Below are 19,224 nucleotides of genomic sequence, written 5' to 3'. Positions count from 1 at the left end.
TTAGTCACACGGCCCACGCTCAGTTTGTCGTGCATTTTTTTTAGAAAATCATTAAACAAAACCAGTAATTATACGATTTAAGTTCCTTAAAACCTTTCGGCTAAGGGAGAAAGTCTATCCCCATAGCTTCGTATCTCAGACACATTCTACATACACGAAGACGGGTTTTTTATAAGTGAACCTGATTAATAAAATATATACAAGGCCCCTTGTCAAGCTGTCGCTATACATTATAGCCACAAATTAGATAATCTAGATCAACATATTTCATTAATTCTTACAGCTCACCGCCATCTTTCCACAAATAAACCTTGAATGCTTGAGGCTGTCTGTTTGCAATTGAATCGTCTTGTTACCGTCCATAGCCTTGTCGTATGGCACTTACTTGCAAGCAGCTCTGCTGATCTCGGGCACAAGCTGCCCCAGCAGCAACCGACTATGGCCTGCCTTTGAGCTATCAATTATTAGTGAGGCCGATATGAGACAGGCTCACCTTATGTACAGAGCCGTGGAATAACCCATATGGCGTAGATAGTACAGTCCTAGTTGTCATGTGACATAATATACAGCTCTTGGCTAGCAATGCGGTAGCATCCAATGGCATCACCTGGTTCAACTATAAACTGCTCCTTAAATGTTCCCATTCGCCTGCTTGACAGATCAATGGAAATATCCCTGAAATTAGGCAAGCCCTCGACTTGTACGCCATCGCCACATATAATGAACTGATTCCCGAGGATAAACGATCCAGATACTCGGATTGCGACCCCATCTTGACCATTAGCACGACATTGCAGTTTCTCGACAACATGAACTAGCTTTTCGGGTGGCCATTCTCCCCCTAGTTTCCTCCGCACGTTTGATAAGCTAGAGAAGATATCATTTGGACCAACAAATTGTTTCCCAGAGAAGCTGCATAAAGAAATCATGAACGGAAAAAGAAAAAAAAAATTATTTATCAGACGGCAGGATGAGCTAGGCGCTACAGAAATGGAATGCAGCTTCGGCAGATGTCAGCTAGGTTCTACATGGTGAAGTCATTGAGTGGTCGACTGGTGGAACTCAGGTTTGAAACCCGTCAGTATCGAAACTCGAAACTAGCCTTATGGCTCCCTTAATAATGCAGTTCTATGAAAGCGAAAATGCCACAAGTCAAGACAACAAATACTACAAACCTGAAATTAGATTCGTCATTGTACAATGTCTTCATGTGCTGCCAATGTTCATCCGGTCCATCGAAAAGTAAGTAGTAATGTATCGCAAACATCTGCATGGACAAAATTAGTTAGGAAAAAAGAAGCAATATTTTAGAGACTTGGTGAACAATATTAGGCTATCCTGACAACCCTTTCAAGCGATCCTACCAAACTACAGCCTTTAAGCAGTTAAGTAAACTCAGTACGAAGATTTAGGGTATATAATAGTTTGACAGAGTAAGAACTTACATCTGCAAGATCTTTTAACCTTTGAACTGGATCAAATACACCTCGGACAAAAGCTGCCAAGTCAACTTGAGAGTCCTCATATTTAGTAATAAATGGATGTAAAAGAAGCTGCATGATGGCACAAATTAAGTGTCAGATAACATTGTATCACTGTCTCCTTACGAAAGCAAGTTGATTTCAAACTGAAGTAATTCAAACTTGAAAGGTGTATAGCTGACCTGCTCTGCTGTAGGCCTTGCATCTGCGTCCTTTTGCAGGCAAACGTCGATAAATGAACAAAACTCTGGTGAAAACTTTTGCCTGGATGGGGTAGGAGAAGGATCATCCAAGATCTTCAATAAAAATGAGGGATATGGATATAAGACAAGGATTATATCATTCTGAAAATTCTACTACCTCCATGCCAAATTTATCATCCATGTGTATCTTTGGTGGTCAACGGCTGACCATCAATTTCTCCAATATATGTAGAACTAGAATTTATGGTATTTGGTTTATGAAAAGCAACTACTTTCATATGTCAGGTGTCATTTTTAAAAGATACGGAGTACTACGTTTACCCACAAAGCCAACTGGAGACTGAAGCAGAACTATGAACCAATCTACTCCGTATTAGATTTATGAACAAATATGGAAGACTGAAGCAGAACTATGAACCAATCAATTAGAAGTCACAATTTACAGAACCAAAAAAGTGTGAAAATAGCTCACCTGTAGCATAAGATTTACGGGTCCATCATTGGCCGTGTATGGGAACTCTCCAGTGCCACACTCAAAAAGGGCAAGCCCAAGGCTCCATATATCGGCAGGATATGAATACGACTCATTACGTATTCTCTCAGGAGACATATAAGTAACAGTCCCGATAAACGTAGCACACTGAAACGTAATTAATTACACAGAATCTCAGAAACAACACCAGCAACACTATCACACTTGAATATTAAACGACTGAATGTTCGCTCTAAAGTCTAAGTAGAGAAAAAGTTTCAAAAAACTAACCATGGCCATTGAGTTCTCCAACCCAGCACTAATACCAAAATCTGTTATCTTCGGCTCTCCCTTGAGATTTACAAGCAAGTTTGCTGGCTTTATGTCTCTATGTACCAAGTGCCGAACACCATGCAAGTAGTTCAATCCCTAAGTAGTATTCACATATGAAAACTTAGCAGATGAGACTTGTCAAGTGCAAAACTAGCAGGTAACATAAAAGAGCAAAGAAACTGTAAGAGAGAATATCTGTACATGCAAAAGCCTCCGAACTATAGACGAAAGTATTGGTTCAGGTATACACTTCTGAAATTGCATGACATCTGCCAGGGATCCACCATTCATGTACTCCAAAGCAATGCTTATTTGTCCCGAGTCAGGAATATAAAACGCCCCGTAGAACTCTACCAGACCCTGCGAACAAGGTGCCTCACATAGCGTCCTTATCTCAGTCAGAAGTTGCTGTCTTTTCTCCTGCAGAAAAAAAAGACAGTATGATTAGTCGCACCCCCAAATACTTATAACTGTATACCGACTACTTGGAAAGGCAGCCTACAAATAGTGAAGAAAGCATTCAATAAGAATCTCAATGAATTTTGATTTCTCAATTATTCCCTTAGAAAGACCAATTTCAAATCAATATAAAAACTATTGGAAAACAAGTATAGTAAAAATAGCTGGAACATAAGCATAACTATGTGCAAATGAAACAGTTGCAGATCGTAATTGAAAGTCGGTGTACTTTACAAAGACCAATTACATAACAGCAACAAAACAAAAATAATCTAAGTTCGTCTAAAACTCCCAATTATGGCGACGCTAGGCAGTGCCAGTGGATAAAAATTTATTTGCAATCACCAAAAAAGTTAATATAAACAACTATCTGATCAGACTCAGAGTGACCCATCATAAGACAAAGACGTTATACCTTTTCAAAGATATTGATTTTCTTCAAGGCAATGATTCTATGTTTGGGTATGTGAATAGCTCGCTGAACGATACTACTAGCACCACTGCCTATAGCTCCAAAAACCCTCATCTCATTTGAAGCGCACTGGTATGTCTTCTCACTGTAATTTGATTCATCCACAGGCGATGAAGTACATTTTTGTAGCCCCATAGCATTAATGTTATACACTCCATACGATCTGCTCAATAAGTTAATGGTTCCACTAGTTGACGACTGTTGAATAAGGTAAACAAATTTAGCAACAAACAATCACATCTCATTGTTCAGACAATATAATTTCTTGGTGCCAAACATCATCAGAAATCGCATTCAGGCTTTGTTCCGATACAAATTAAAGAATAAAGTGGGGGCCGGAGGGAGCGGTATTAAGGTCACTATATCTTCCATCCATGTCTCATCTATATCGGAATGATTTTAAATTTACTTAAAGAGCGGAAAATGGTTCCTCAGTTTCTCTTCAACCCAACTCATTATGTTTATTAAGAACTACAGACTACATGAAGTTAGACTTTTGTTGAGATAATTCTCTAAGGGTGCGTTTGGATTGAGGAATTTGGAGGGAAAGGAAAGGGGGAGAGAGTAAGAGGGTTTAAATTCCTTTGTTTGGATAGAAAAGGAGGGTGGAGGGGTGGAGGAGTAGAGGGCCGGAGGGATTTGGAGGGATCCATTTTCCCTCTTGCAAGCCTAATCAAAATCTCTCCACAATAGGCAAGATTTGGAGGGAAATTGTATCCAAACACCCACATCCCATTCCCCCTCCCCTTCCCTCCCCTCTCTTTCCCTTCCCTACTTCCCCCTCCCCTCCCTTTCCCTCCACTTTTGCTATCCAAATATACCCTAAGATAATATCAGAATCTAATGACCTCGAGGTCTCATGTTCAAATGCTCAGCATCTTTTATTCTCTCATGCCATGCTACTCCCACACTTCACTTTGGTTGTGTGTTCGACACAACACTTTGACGCTTCATTTTAGACCAACAAATTGAAAATTTGGCGGAATAAAACCGTATGTGACACAGTGGCACTTGTAACCGAGTCAGAGCAACATTGCTCGCATGTGAAATCATTGGACAAACATTGGACTCGTGCATTATCCACTCTTCAATTCAGACAATTGATCGAACCTCAACTATCAACTTAAGCTTAATCTTCCAATTTGACTCCCCATCCATTTCCCTCCAAACTTTTCCATCCAAAAAAAGGACTAAATTTGATCACATAAAGATACTAGAACTAGAATAATGATCCATAAGAAGGCATACCATTTCGGAATCACTCCCATCGAAAGTGATACCGGAAGGAAACCCTTTCTCAGCATCAAATAATGGAGTAAGCTTCCTTTTCAATTCCTCCAATGCAGCCATTCTAGATTCACCTTCCAAGATCTACCACCTACATGAATAACCAACCAGACATCAACAACATCTTCTATAACATAATACTCCCTCCGTCTCAATCATTTGTTTACATTTAATTAAAATATCATTACACTTATAAGTGTTTCAGTCATTTGTTCAACTTTGATTAAAATAACCGTCACAGACAATAAAAATAAACAAATAATTGGGACGGAAAGAGTAATATATATATTCCCTCCGTCTTAATCATTTATTTACCTGACATGTATTTTAATCGAATGTAAATAAACGATTGAGACGGAAAGAATATCATTTTAATGCATTGGAGGACAAGAATTACAACAAGCTACAGGATTAGTTACAAATCACTGCAATATCTTTACCAAATCATGTTCTATAATAATTATAATTATAATTATAATTGAAATAATTATAGGAAAGAAAAGAGGAAATACCAGGAATTGATAGGCTTGTTTTCGCGATTTGTAGCTTTTGTTGTTTAAATTTGTGTTCAATTTTACAGGGATTATTAGTTGGTAGTCGATACATACTCGACGAAGATCATAAACTTTCCTAAACACACCGGGTAGGTGGGTACTGGGCTACTACTGGCTATGTCCGTATATGAGTAGGATTAGGAGATCGACCGGGTTTGGATCGGGTCAGTTTTAGTGTACCGAGTATCTATTTGGGCCGGGGTATGTTATCCCAAGTTTGATTTATGTGTGTGATTATCGGGCTATTTTTTGGTCGGATGCTTTTGAGTTGGGTTTGTTATGGGACAGAGAATATTTTTTGTTCAAAACAGGGTTATTTTACACAACCTATTAAAGATCGTCGACACATTACTAATTATCGTCGATAATTATTAATAAACTTCCTAAACTACCCCTCTCTCACACTCCCCCTTATAACACTATTTCAAACTAAAAACACTATTTCAAACTAAAAATTTAAAGAAAAAAAACTCGTCTCACATAACAACGAAAACACCGTCTTCAACCACATCATTTCCGTCATCAAATTCAAACATTCAACAAGGTATATATTCTTTAGTAATTTTTTTTTTAATATTTTCTTAGTTTGTATGTTTGTGACGGAATTATGATAGATGCCTTTATATGAGACGGAATTAGGATAGATGTTTTGATTTGAGACGGAATTAGTATGATTTGAGACATTTTAATCGAATTTTTTTCAAAAAAAAAAAAAAACAAAAAAAAACATGAATTGGGCTTTGGACGAAGAACATTTTCGTCCAAAACCTGGCCCAGACGAAAATGTTCTTCGTCCAGTATGGGTGTTGGACGAAAAACATTTTCGTCTAGGCCAGGTTTTCGACGAAAATGTTCTTCGTCCAAAGCCCAATTCGTGTTTTTTTTCTTTTTTTTTTTAAAAACTTATTTTTCCGTCTTGTTTTGTTTTCTTTAAAAAATAATTAATTATTAATAACAAACCCCGTCCGTGCCTAATTCATTGTTTTTTTTTTCTTTTTTTTTTAAACTTATTTTTCCGTCTTTTTTTGTTTTCGTTAAAAAATAATCAATTATTAATAATAAACCCCGTCCGTGCCTAATTCGTTGTATTTTTATTTTTATTTATTTTTTTGTAAAACTTATTTTTCCGTCTTGTTTTGTTTTCGTAAAAAAATAATTAATTATTAATAATAAACCCCGTTCGGGCCTAATTCGTTGTATTTTTATTTATTTTATTTTTTAAATTTTTTTAAACTTATTTTTCTGTCTTCACGACAAATAAAAAGAAATAGTGAAGTATAACATTATAATTAATAAATTTTTCGGTTTTATTAATTTAACTAATGAACGCTTTTTTGTTATTTTGTGAATAAATGGTCGGTGGAGGAAAAGACCGTCACGTTCGAGCTCGAAAGGGCACCAGTTTGAGCCTGAGGTAGCACCGGTGGGTGGAGAGGGTAGTACCCAGTCGTGGACTGCGCAGGAGTTGGAGGAGGAGGTGTTTCGGGCTGCTGATGAGGTAGCTGAGGATGAGGGGGTGCGGAGCGAGTGCGTAGGGGGCCCCGTAGACGGGACGAGGAGGGACGTTTCAACCGGATGTCGGATGGGAGTTCTAGTAGTGTCGTGGCTCCGAAGAAGCCGGCATTGCCTCCGAACCATCGTACTCCAACTTCCTCCAAAATACATGTAAGACATCTAGAGGGACTCGAGATCCGTTTTGAGAAATCCGATGAAGTGAACAAGCACATAACAAACCAAGTGTAGTAGTCTTTACACAATCGCAATCGATCATCAAGGCATCTTCCGTCATCTTGGCGCCTCTTTCGAATTCTCCACGCAATTCAAGGATGGCATTCTTTGAGATTTTATAAGAAGGTCTGGAGAATAATCGATTAATCCCAGTCAACTGTCTCGATCTAGATAACTCCAACAAGTGTCGGATCTCAACATGTTGTGTTTCCAACAAAGAATGAAAACGGATCCATATGCTATCAATGGCCAGTTTCGCGCTATTCAACAATTTCTTCAAATTCGCATGAGCCGACTCAACTCGGGATGTAGAAGTGTTCTCAAAATGAGTTATCTTCTTCATTCTGTACTTGGCCCATTTCTCCACGTGCGGGAACCATTGACCCTCAATATAAGCCGCCACTCCAGGCCATTGCCTTGCCAAATTGGCCCACGCCACATCAAACTCATCTCGGGTCTCCGCCTCGACTATCGCTTTAAACAAGTTACATGATATGAACTTAGCCCAACTATCCTGACCGGCCGTGATATGAAGTGCTCTCGTCTCCATGTTAGCATATATATGCCAAAGACATAGCAAGTGAGACGAATCCGGAAAAACAATGGGAATCGCGTTCAACAACCCTTGCTCGTAATCAGTAACAATAACATTAGGTTGAACGGCATCATTGAGAAGGGCCTTCAGTTGCTGTAAGACCAACCGATATCCATCCTCGGACTCATGCGTCACAAGAGCATAAGCGATCACAAAGGTCTTCCCAACGGGTATGACTCCAACCATCTCAACAAGCGGAAGACCGTATAAGTTTGTCTTGTACGTGGAATCGATTATGACCACATAATAGTATGATCGAAACATCTTAACGGCTTCTCGATGAGCCATGAACACGTGGGTTAGCTCCTCGGTCTCCCGATCAGTGACCCAGTAATGAACGTACTTATGCTGAACCGCAAGTGCTAACATCTGTTGTGCCGGGTTTCTCCCATCTCTTTCCTCGGCCCTTACTTTCTGAGAACGATTGTAGATTTGTCGCCGATTAGGTCTTGACTTTTCAGGATTCCGCTGATGCAAACCCGCACTAATAATAGCCGGTCTTACGTGAGCTCTAACTTGGGCGTCGATATAAGCCAACTCTTCTTCATCAAACTTTGCAAAGTATCTATCGCCGTCACAATACAACGTTAAAGCATGTTATGAAACCCGAATAACATGACAAGCTTCTTCCACTTATTCTCTTGTATTTCAACAACTTTCATTTGAAATTTGTAATTGCACCACACGGTAACCGTGTTAGCTCTCATTAAAGCATCGGCATCATTATTTACGGGACATCTTCCACCCATCCGACAAACAAAATAATCCTGTTTCAGACTCGTGTGACGACCAACTCTCTTGTTGCTTGCTCTTTTTATACCAAACCCGAGTTTAAGTCCGGTCTCAAATGCCTAAGTAAACCCTTCCATACTTGACGGAAATTTTTTGGAGGTCATAAAATGATTAGAGTAATCAATACCGTCGTCACCGATATTATCGTTATACACCTGCGCACGCATTTTGATAAATTAGTTAATAATAATTAATTATTTTAATTATTTTATACGAAAATAAAACGAGTCGGAAAGAATTAAAAAAATTAAATAAAAATATAATACAACGATTTGGGCCATTTACGGGGTTTATTAGTAATAATTAATTAATTTTTACGAAAACTAAAAAAGACGGAAAAAATAAGTTAAAAAAAAAATACGAAATAGGCCTTGGACGAAGAAATTTTTCGTCCAAACCCATACCCAGACGAAAAATTCCTACTTTCAGTATGGGCCTTGGACGAAGAAATTTTTCGTCCAAATCCAGGCCCAGACGAAAAATTTCTTCGTCCAAGACCCATACTGGACGAAGGAATTTTTCGTCTGGGTCTGAGTTTTGACGAAAATGTTCTTCGTCCAGCCCATTTCGTATTTTTTTTTTCGAATCCATTTTTGACTAATTCCGTCAACAAATCTATCCTAATTCCGTCTCAAATCATGGCATCTATCCTAATTCGGGAATCGATCGCTAATAAAACATAAATTTGAAACAAAATTAAATCGTACACTCACCTCGTTACTAGTTTCATTGTTGAAATCGTTGTTAAAAACGTTCTCGTTCATGTTGTTAATTACAAAACCCTTTTTTTTTTGAGAAACCGTCTTTTTTTTGGAGAGATTTTAGTGAGACGGAAATTGAGTTGTGTTAATTGCAAAACCCGCTGTTTTTTTTAGAGAGATTTTAGTGAGACAGAAATTGAGTTGTGTTATGGAGGACAAACATGGAAATTTACATTAATTGTCGACGATAATTAGTAAAAGTGTCGACGATCTTCAGCATGACCCTATTTTATAAACTATTTTACGTTATAGGCTCTGTTTGGCATGCCTTTTTGGATATCTGTTTTGACGAAAGTATTTTTTTTTTTGTCAAAAATTTCAAATAACTTATTCATTTGGCAGTATTTGGCAAGTAGCTTATCTGCCCAAATAAGCTACCTGAAATAAAACGGTTTTATACTTCAGGTGCCTATTTTTATTTTACTTACCCTTTTTGCCCTTCAATTATTTTGGAAACAAGAAAACTCACATCCTTTTCATTTATATCATGTCCTTTTACGTCATTTGACCAAATATCACTTACATTTTCAACTAGTTTTCCAAACAGTTTTAATAAAAATCAGGTACCTTTTCAAATCGTAATTTTCAGCTATCTTTTTACGTTTCAGCAAGCTTTTCAAGTTTCAAATAGTTTTTCAGGTTTCAACTAACTTTTCAGCTAGTTTCACCAAACAAAGCCTTAGGATGGGTTTCAAACTATTTCTCCCCATTGGATCAACATCATCATTTTTTGGAGTAGCGATTTACCCTAAAAATGGTGAAATCGTTAATTCAAGTAGCGATTTAACTAAAATTTGCACACACAAAATAAAAAGTGATGATGTTAGCCAATTAGGAAGAAAGAAATCGACCCTAAAATGTGAAATAGTTTGCAAAATAACCTCAGTTCGATGAAAAATGCTCCGACAAAATAATTAATACTTCCTCTTATTCACCAAGTTTTTTACATTTTCGTTTTTAGGTATGTTCATCAGATTCTTTATATTTCCTCTTTTGGATCTATATGTATGGATAAAATGACATAATTATACCTATAAAATCAACATATAGAATGTGAGCTTTTAAAACTCGACACTAAAAGCAAATGTAAAGAACTCGGTTGACTATACTAATTTTGCATAATGTAAATGTCTAGTTAGAGGGCCCGTTAATTGGAGTACTTAATTTGTTTGACAATATTCTTCGATGTTCGATTTTCCGCATGGTGTTTCCAACTTTCTCAACTTTGATACCATCTTTTGGAATTATAAATTGTTTTGGTGAAGTGAAGTCGGCTATGAGCGTATGACACCTTTTGTCTCTAATGCCGACTTGTAATATTGTACATATACTCCCAAATAAATTGTGTGTGATCTTATTCTGCCTTATCTTACCTATTAAGGTGATACGGTGTAATCAAAATTAAATAAAGAATTTAGAGAAGACTTATACATCAAGAAAATATTAGTTCAACAATTTCATGAAATAGTTTCTACGAGTTATTGATTAAAGCGGGTATAGAATGAGATTTTGTGTGCGGTTAAATTGTTTTCAAACAAGCTTGAAACATCGCAGATTTGTTGTTAAAGAGGAATAACCACGCTCCGAATCTTTAATCTAGAAAGTTACTTTTAAATCTTCAACTCATTTTCTCTCAAACTGTCTTAATAAGAATGTGTGGAGGCATGAAGCTAGTACTTCACATAACATAGAACAAAATGACTCAAACCTACAAAAGACACGCTACTTTCACATTATTAGATGTTACGGAGTAATACATTACAAACTACTCCGTACTAAACTAAGACATATTTTATTTACAGAATATCAGAATAGTGATCCGTCATACGAAACAAATTACAACTTTGTACACATACCAAAATAAGTCTTAAGAATAATGAATATACTACATCATGTCGTAAGAAAAATATACTTAGCTAGGTGGGATCGTAAACATCTCGTGGAATCCAAGCAAAGAAAGGTTGGCTACTCTTTAGCGTCATTATACGTATTTAGGTTACGTGCAAACTCAACATGCCCTAGACATGATCGATTATCACATATGCAAAAAGTCCTTCCACTTTTCTCATCTGTTGCCACCTTTTTCTAACCTTTAATTTTTTCGTGGAATTTGACAACATTTTGTGGACTTTCTTTCCAATTATATATATTATGAGTATCTAGTGACCGATCTTGGAGTAAATGATAAGAGTTAATCATAGCTAACTAAGAGAGGTTTATTGATGATAATTTTACACTAAAATATAAACAAAAAGCAGATTTAATTTCGGAACCCCTCCCGATATTATAACTTAATTAAGTCTCTGACTGCGAGTATCATTCATAGAATTCTGTTTAATAAAACTTAGTTTAATACGGAGTATTTTTATCATCATAAAGAGAGAAAAATATCAAAACGTACGTTAACCTTGCAACAAATTTTGTATATGGCTATATTTTAAGAGGATAATACTTCGTTTTTATCTTAAGACTGATATTGCCGTTATACTAAACAGGCAATCCAATAAATAACAATAATGAAAGGATCAAGTATGTGAAACCAAGTGTAATTTGGTTAGATATTTGTGTGCTTATTAAAGGCAGTATTCTTAGCTTGTAAGGGTAGATGTCCTTATGGTGCATGCAACTCGGTCTCCGATGGAGTATAAGTGTAGTTTTCAGTGCAGTTTGTTGCTTATGCATCACCTACATTATCTTATCTTCTTATGTGTAGTTGAAAATGTTGAAATTAGGTTAGGTATTAGTACAAGTTACGTTCATATAACTATTTGTTAAATAGTTGTAGGGTATCATAACTACATAAAGTATAATCCAAATTATAATAATTTTTTAATTTAGACATTTGACGAAGACATGTTAGTTTTCGGAATTTTGATGGAGTTAGGGTTTGTACTTAATGGATGCGAATGAGTAATGGTTTAAAGTTAATTCCAAAAATTAACTAAAAATATCGAAATTTTCATTTCTCGGCGAGGGCGAACACTCCTATTATACTCTCTGCGAGCTCTCCCCTAGCTCCACCACTACAACTCTACGTCTCTACTATTTTTTTTTTATTTGTATAAACCAAATTATGTTGTAAGTAGTGAAAAGGTAAATAGCAAAAAAAAAATTAACTATGCACGAGTCATGCAGCATGACGAGAATGAAACAAGTCGATGCACCAAGTGGGATTAAGTGGAGTAGTTAGGGTAACTTGTGATTAGGATAACCTTAATTGTGTTAGAGGGCTTGGCTTAATCAACTTGAAACTTATCGAGTTGTCGACTTATTTATGACGATAATGAAGCCACGAATATATTATAGAAATATAGATGTATTTTTTTTTATGACGTTGGAATTCGTAGCCGCTATATATATATATTTTTTTTGGGTACATATGAGGGGCAAGCCCCAAAGATTAACTAATAACTAGACGAGGAAATGAAACGCCTAAAATATCATCGCGTAGGGTAGATCTTAATTCTTCAGAAGGAGAATCGACTATAGTAGTAGAGATTAGCTTCTCTGTAGACGTGATTAATGTGAACTTCCCACCCATTCAAGGCTATCAAAGCCTTGCATCTTTGAACTAGCGGACGAAGATCGTTACTTAGCAAATGGTCACTTTTGAAAAAATCCACACACGGACGGTTGTCCATATGCACAAGAAGCCGAGGCACCTGAAGTAATCTAGCGTGCTCAAGTCCGCCTAGCAAATCTACAAGACTCTAACAAGATACCAAGTAGCCGCTATATGTGCATTGGGTATAACAAGATACCAGGAAGCACCCTTTTCACCAAGTTATAAGACTCTAAGATCATCCGCAACAACAAAAACATCTTTGACGCCCAAATTGGGTGCCACCCCCTCACAACCATTTTTAATTGAAGGGGTCCCCACTCACCCCATGTGAGAGGGTGTCGCCCAAATTGGGTGTCAGCCGATGACGCCCTTTCATTTTCCTTAATTAAATAGTAAGTACGATAAATCTTATTCCGAGTTAGGCCAAATATAGTATTATCATTTCGTCAAATTAGACAGAAAACGTACAACAATATGCAATTAAACACTTGCATTGGAAATCGACCGTTGTATATAATTGAGGACAAGCCATTTGATTCTCTATGTCGTCCAATCCAATATACTCCGTAATTTGTTTATAATAAAGTACCCCACCTTATCAAGTGTAATTGTTGATTTGTTGGACTTATTACATTTATCCGTTACCACTTTACAACGTTCTTAAATTCCCAACATGAAAAATAAAAATCAATCAAATGCATTATTTCATTCATAAATTTTTAAAGGCCCTACTTAAATTTGTGGGACATATATAGTTTGATTAAGTGAAAAACTGTGTATGGTAGGCTCAAGGCCTGCAGGATGCTTCAATTTTGCAAGTACATATTTGGATTATTTGAGGAAATTGATTGTTGGTGAATAGTTATACAGAATAGTTTGTCATTGATTAAAACAATTTTCGTTTTAATGGCAGGGTAAATTAATTCAAGTATATTGAAATGTTCGATGCAAGTTACTTTAATCTAAAATTAAACTCGATCAAATATTGGTTTGGATTGAATTTGATTAGGGTAAATGTGGATTTAATGGCTTCTGGGCCACGAACGAAGAGTAAACCGGTTTAAGACATGTTATGGCCGTTCGGTCTTACCATAACGTAATACAGTTCAACAACTTTTCTATAGGATCGTCTTATAGCATAGGACTGACCCAAAAGGAAAAAGTTCAAAGTTAACCTATAATTACATTCATATTTCAGTTTTATTTTGATTACCTGATATCTTATAATGAATACCGACATATTTAAATATGCAAGTTATCAAGATAAAGTATTATGTTACCAAAATAAACAATTTTTTACACATTTATTAACTTACTTAGTTGGGCTTTATGCCATTAGGCTGGTTTTTTGCTAAAAATGGTCCTATAGAACAATCTGTGAATACATTTTGATCCTTTCTCCTCTTTACCAAGTCATGCCCAACGGACTTGGACACATCCATCTAATTAAAATTAGTGTTCTAAATTCAAAGTAATAAGGGAGAGACGATTGCAAATTCCAAATGCTACCCAAATCTCAAAATATTGTAGAAATTATTGAGACTGAGGCATTACATGCAATATTTATACAGAAATGTACGATATATTTGTTGTTTGTTTATGTTCAATGGAGATATTTTTTTATATTTTGCATATAAGCTCATGAATATATAACTTTAAAAATATTATTACTCCGTAATGAATTAACTTTCTTAAGATTCCTTTGTTAAATCATCAACCACCTATTCAAAGACATAAATTTTTCCACCGGGAGGTAAAAAAGAAAATAACTGCCAATGAATGTGAATGAGTTAGTGGCATAGTGGATGGTAAACACTAAGCACAACACTTAATTAACCTTTGACTAAACACTAAAAACACTACCTTTTTAACCCAATTTTAGCGCGTCAAAATCATAATTAAACCGCCTTTATAAATTTACCATTCCTACCCACTCCGTCTACTACCTCTACGCCCCACTCTTTCGCTCATCCACTCTTTCCCAACTTCCTCTATTTATTCTCTCTTCTTCTCCTTCTCTTCTTCCTCATTTTCCCACCTTTATTTTCATTATAACAAAACAATAATGGTTTCCTATCTCCCTTGCCTTCTCTTCTCTTTACTCCTTTTATCGTCTTCCTCTTTCGCTGCCGGTATGTCTATTTACTCATTTGTCCCTAACCATGTGCATGTAACCCCTAGTATTTGGTGGAACTCAAACATTTCGTTAAAATACTCCTTACATATAATCAGTCAATGTTGCAATTCCCCGGAATAGTATAGTAATAATCTTGTTTACTTGTATTTTTAGCATTTTAGTTGATCTTACTAGGGTTAATATTTTTAACATGTATTTTAACTCATTCATTTCATAATTTCTTGTGATATTAGATTTTTTTGTGTGTGAAAAGTTGTTATTATTAGTATTGATTGATAATATTTTGCTTAGATTCTGCTATATCCAGGCAAAAACTCATATAAAACCGTTGCATATATACATATAACTTTGTAAATGATATATGGAGTAAATATAAATATATAATGCACCGATATTATACAAAACTAATCAACTTTTTGACGTAGTAAATATATAGTACTGTAAGAAGAGTATCCCTGTCGACAGTTGAGTATTTTACCTTTTAATTGCATGAAAATGAAAAACAATTGTATTGTAGTGTAATACTAATTCTTTACCCTACGTGATGTTTTGCTAATGTTACAGAAACAGGGAAAATAGGAATAAACTACGGAAGAATAGCAAACAACCTACCAACACCAACACAAGTAGTCCAACTCCTAAAATCCCAATCCATAACCCGAGCCAAACTCTACGACTCCGACCCGACCGTCCTAAAGGCCTTCGCCAACTCCGGCATTTCCCTCGTTGTCGCCCTACCCAACGAAAACCTAACCGCAGCCGCCAATAGCCAATCATACACCGACACGTGGGTCGAAACCAACATTGTCCCTTACCACCCTGCTACCGCTATTTCCGCTATCGCTGTAGGCAATGAGGTCAATGTGGATTCCAACAATGTCCCCCACCTTGTCCCCGCCATGTCGAACCTCTACGAGTCATTGAAGTCGAAGAAACTCGACGATGTTATCAAAATATCTTCACCTATTTCGTTCAATGCTTTGGGAAGTAGTTATCCGTCATCGTCAGGGGTATTTAAGGAAGAATTGGTTAGTACATTGGTGCAACCCATGTTGGAATTTTTAAAGAAAACGTCGTCGTATTTGATGGTGAATGCGTACCCTTTTTTCGCGTATTCTGGGAATTCGGATCAGATCGGGTTGGATTACGCTCTGTTTAGGCCGAATTCAGGGGTTGTTGATTCGGGTAATGGGCTTAAGTATACAAGTTTATTTGAGGCCCAATTGGATGCGGTATTTGCTGCCATGTCAGCATTGAAATTTGATGATGTTAAGGTTGTTGTAACCGAAACGGGTTGGCCTTCACAAGGTGATGAAAACGAGGTGGGGGCCAACGCCGCGAATGCGGCCTCGTATAACGGGAATTTGGTTAAGAGAGTTTTAACCGGTGGTGGGACGCCTTTGAGGCCTAATGACCCGTTGGACGTATATTTGTTCGCGTTGTTTAATGAGAATCAAAAAACTGGCCCAACTAGCGAGAGAAATTACGGTCTCTTTTACCCAAATCAAGAAAAGGTGAATATTTTATTACTCGTAAAATTTTTAATTTAGCTGATTCTTTACATACTCAGTATTTGTGATTTTGATCGTATTGTGAATTTATTTTCCGTGTTTAGGTGTATAGTATCTCGTTGACGGGAGCGGGAGCGGCGGCGGTGGCGCCAGCGGTGAACGAGGGGAGTAAGGTGATTGTTACGGGCCAGACTTGGTGTGTGGCTAATGAGGAGGCGTCTAAGGAGAAGTTACAAAATGGGCTGGATTGGGCTTGTGGTGCTGGGCAAGCGGACTGCCGTCCGATTCAACCGGGTGCCACGTGTTACAATCCTGGATCACTTGTGGCACATGCTTCGTATGCTTTCAACAGTTATTATCAGTTAAAGGCACGTGCGTCTGGTACGTGTGATTTTGGTGGAGTTGCTCATGTTGTTTCCCAATCTCCTAGTAAGTTATCCCCGTTTAATTTGTTAAATTTAACCACTAATTTTATCGTAATTTAGTTTTCCCGCGATCTCAATTATTTATTTATCTTTATTAACAAGGAGTTTGTTGCAATGCAGAATTTGGGGCATGCACGTTTCCCACAGGCTATTGATGGTAGAAATGACAAATTGACGATGAATATGATTTGGATCGTAAAGCTTCATCAATGTGTTGTTTATGGACTCAATTGTTAGACGTAGTATATTGAAGCACTAGGTTTTTATTTTTTTCAATTAGAGAACTATTGTAAAGCTCGACATTATTGTTTTTAGCTTTGTGAGCCTTATTCTTTTAAGTATGATTTCGTTTGTATTTATCACTCTAGAGATTATTTAGATGATATGAGGATGTTTGGTTATTGGTGACCTTTTGGTATATTGATTTTTCATTTAGAATTCTTTCTAGTATTTTCAATTGATGATATATTATTATTTATTAGTTCTTCAACTTGACCATGATATCAAATTCATTATTTGTACAAGTTTTGGAGAGAACTCTGACTTTAATTTTTCGTATTCACATTTAGGAATCGTAATAGAAATGATATTTAACATTATAGATGGATTATTATTGACAACACTATAATCATGAACTCAATTTATCGCATTGGTTTGCACTATTAATCATAATAATCACAATCTTAATCCCTTTCCTATCTACCATATAGCAACACATAAAGAGGTACGGATAAAATAGTCTCTCCATATAAATAACGCATCTCTCACGGTTTTTTGTGTTAAATATAGGACATTACACAGTTTACACATTTGTTAAGTTCTCATATACGTAATGCCTAATTACCTACTCAATTCCGACATTGGATGAAATAATGATTAAGAATGCATAACCAACATTTTCTTAGAATAGATGGAAGAAGAAGCTATACGAAATGATGTTGATTCATGTTGCAATTTGTCCGGATGCATTTTATAAGAACATGGAGTGTATATTGTAAACGTCAACACGCATTTACCTAATGTAATAATGGTAGTGTCATCAATTTGCAAGAGTTAGTTCAACTGCTTTTGTTGTGAGGTTAACGTAGGAAGTATTAAGTATGGCTACCCATATGCCTCTATGACTCTATCCGTACATAATTGTTGTGACTTGTTCTAATTGAGTTTTAGACAAAACTTAAAACATAACATTATCTTCTTTACATGTATTGTTTTTTCAATTCCTACCACTAGACATTAGCTACCAAAGAAAACAAAGATGACTTGTGTGAGATACGCTTTGAGCGTGTAAGAGCAGTGACGTAGTCAGAAGTGATGACTTATTAAAACAAAAATAAACCATTTGCTAGTATTTGAGGTTTCCTTGTGAAATACGGAGTACTTCGTAAGTGAATTTATGGCCACATATTTTCACTTTAATGTCGACTGTTCCACGAAATATTCTAAGTAGTATGGTAAATAAATTCTTGAGATAGTTGTTTTTTCCTGCAACATTTTATGTCAACTCTAAATCAAGCTACACTTCTAACTATCGCATTAATAAATTGAGTACTACGGAATAATAAATTGACGATTTAAAACAATTTATCGACATATTTAGCAATTGGTGCTCAACTCGACCCCCGAACTTGACCCTAAACCCGTATTCATCCCTAGATGACGTGACCCAAGTGTTTATTGTTGCAAATTGATCATTATCCCTAAATAACTTGATAAGAACTGATCCAGCCCAAATGATGTAAACCCAAAAATGACCGACCCGAATAAACCTGACCAGAACACGATTGGGTTGACCCGTTTGCCAGGTTTAGAACGTGGACGTATTTATGGCATCTAAATGGGCTTGAATAAGTAGGCCCAAACTATAGAGATCTAACACGAATGCCCTTAGGAGAGCTACGGCCCAAGGAGACATCACACAAATACACAAACACAACCTTCTTCTTCACAATTATTACGATTCAGTTAGGCTGGTTTCTCTCATACGCCGTCGATACCTGAACAAATTTTATCAATTTTTTCCGCTACTTCACTTGGGTAAGTAATATTTACCTCATTCTACAGTAATAATTATGTTTTACCTTTGGTTTTTACCCTTAATTATCCCTTGATCTATATTTCTTAATTGTCAAATTAATCACTGATTTGATCTGAATTAAAATAGTTGTGTGTCAATTAGATTTCGTTTAAGATTAAATAGATAAATATTGTTAGTTAATCTGCACAATGATCACAATGCCCGATTGTATGTGTAATTGTGTATACAATTGATTTAATGAGGTATAGGCCAAATCGAATCAAAGGGCGTAATAAATTAGAAGTGTAGAATTGCGTAGTTATGCTATAATGTACTATCTTCGTGTCAATCATTTGTTTACTTTTGATTCAAATACGTCTCATAAGGAAAAAGATAAAAAGGTAAATAAATGATTTGAGGCGAAGGGAGTAT

At 36.4% G+C, this 19,224-nt stretch overlaps 3 protein-coding genes across 3 annotated transcripts; 1 reads left to right on the top strand and 2 right to left on the bottom strand.

The window, feature by feature from the left end:
* Positions 1 to 153: 153 nt before the first annotated feature.
* On the bottom strand, positions 154 to 5,368 carry LOC141657020 (mitogen-activated protein kinase kinase 3). The gene is made up of 10 exons (XM_074464129.1): positions 5,220 to 5,368; positions 4,669 to 4,798; positions 3,364 to 3,618; positions 2,691 to 2,909; positions 2,448 to 2,585; positions 2,157 to 2,324; positions 1,664 to 1,777; positions 1,446 to 1,553; positions 1,176 to 1,267; positions 154 to 912 (listed from the first exon to the last, which is right to left on the bottom strand). The coding sequence occupies exons 2-10, from the start codon at positions 4,768 to 4,770 to the stop codon at positions 543 to 545; spliced, it is 1,566 nt and encodes a 521-aa protein (XP_074320230.1). The 5' UTR covers positions 4,771 to 4,798; positions 5,220 to 5,368; the 3' UTR covers positions 154 to 542.
* Positions 5,369 to 6,852: 1,484 nt separating this feature from the next.
* Positions 6,853 to 8,878, bottom strand: LOC141655008 (protein FAR-RED IMPAIRED RESPONSE 1-like). The gene is made up of 2 exons (XM_074462112.1): positions 8,781 to 8,878; positions 6,853 to 8,149 (listed from the first exon to the last, which is right to left on the bottom strand). Exons 1-2 carry the CDS (start codon positions 8,876 to 8,878, stop codon positions 6,853 to 6,855), a joined length of 1,395 nt encoding a protein of 464 aa, XP_074318213.1.
* A 5,762-nt stretch (positions 8,879 to 14,640) lies between these two features.
* LOC141657019 (glucan endo-1,3-beta-glucosidase 12-like) lies at positions 14,641 to 17,193 on the top strand. Its single transcript, XM_074464128.1, has 4 exons — positions 14,641 to 14,834; positions 15,404 to 16,353; positions 16,455 to 16,779; positions 16,896 to 17,193. Exons 1-4 carry the CDS (start codon positions 14,768 to 14,770, stop codon positions 16,928 to 16,930), a joined length of 1,377 nt encoding a protein of 458 aa, XP_074320229.1. The 5' UTR covers positions 14,641 to 14,767; the 3' UTR covers positions 16,931 to 17,193.
* The last annotated feature ends 2,031 nt before the right edge of the window (positions 17,194 to 19,224 follow it).

Source organism: Silene latifolia, chromosome 5 (assembly GCF_048544455.1).
Source record: "Silene latifolia isolate original U9 population chromosome 5, ASM4854445v1, whole genome shotgun sequence".
Taxonomy (NCBI): Eukaryota; Viridiplantae; Streptophyta; class Magnoliopsida; order Caryophyllales; family Caryophyllaceae; genus Silene; species Silene latifolia.
This window is presented reverse-complemented; position numbering and strand designations above follow the sequence as displayed.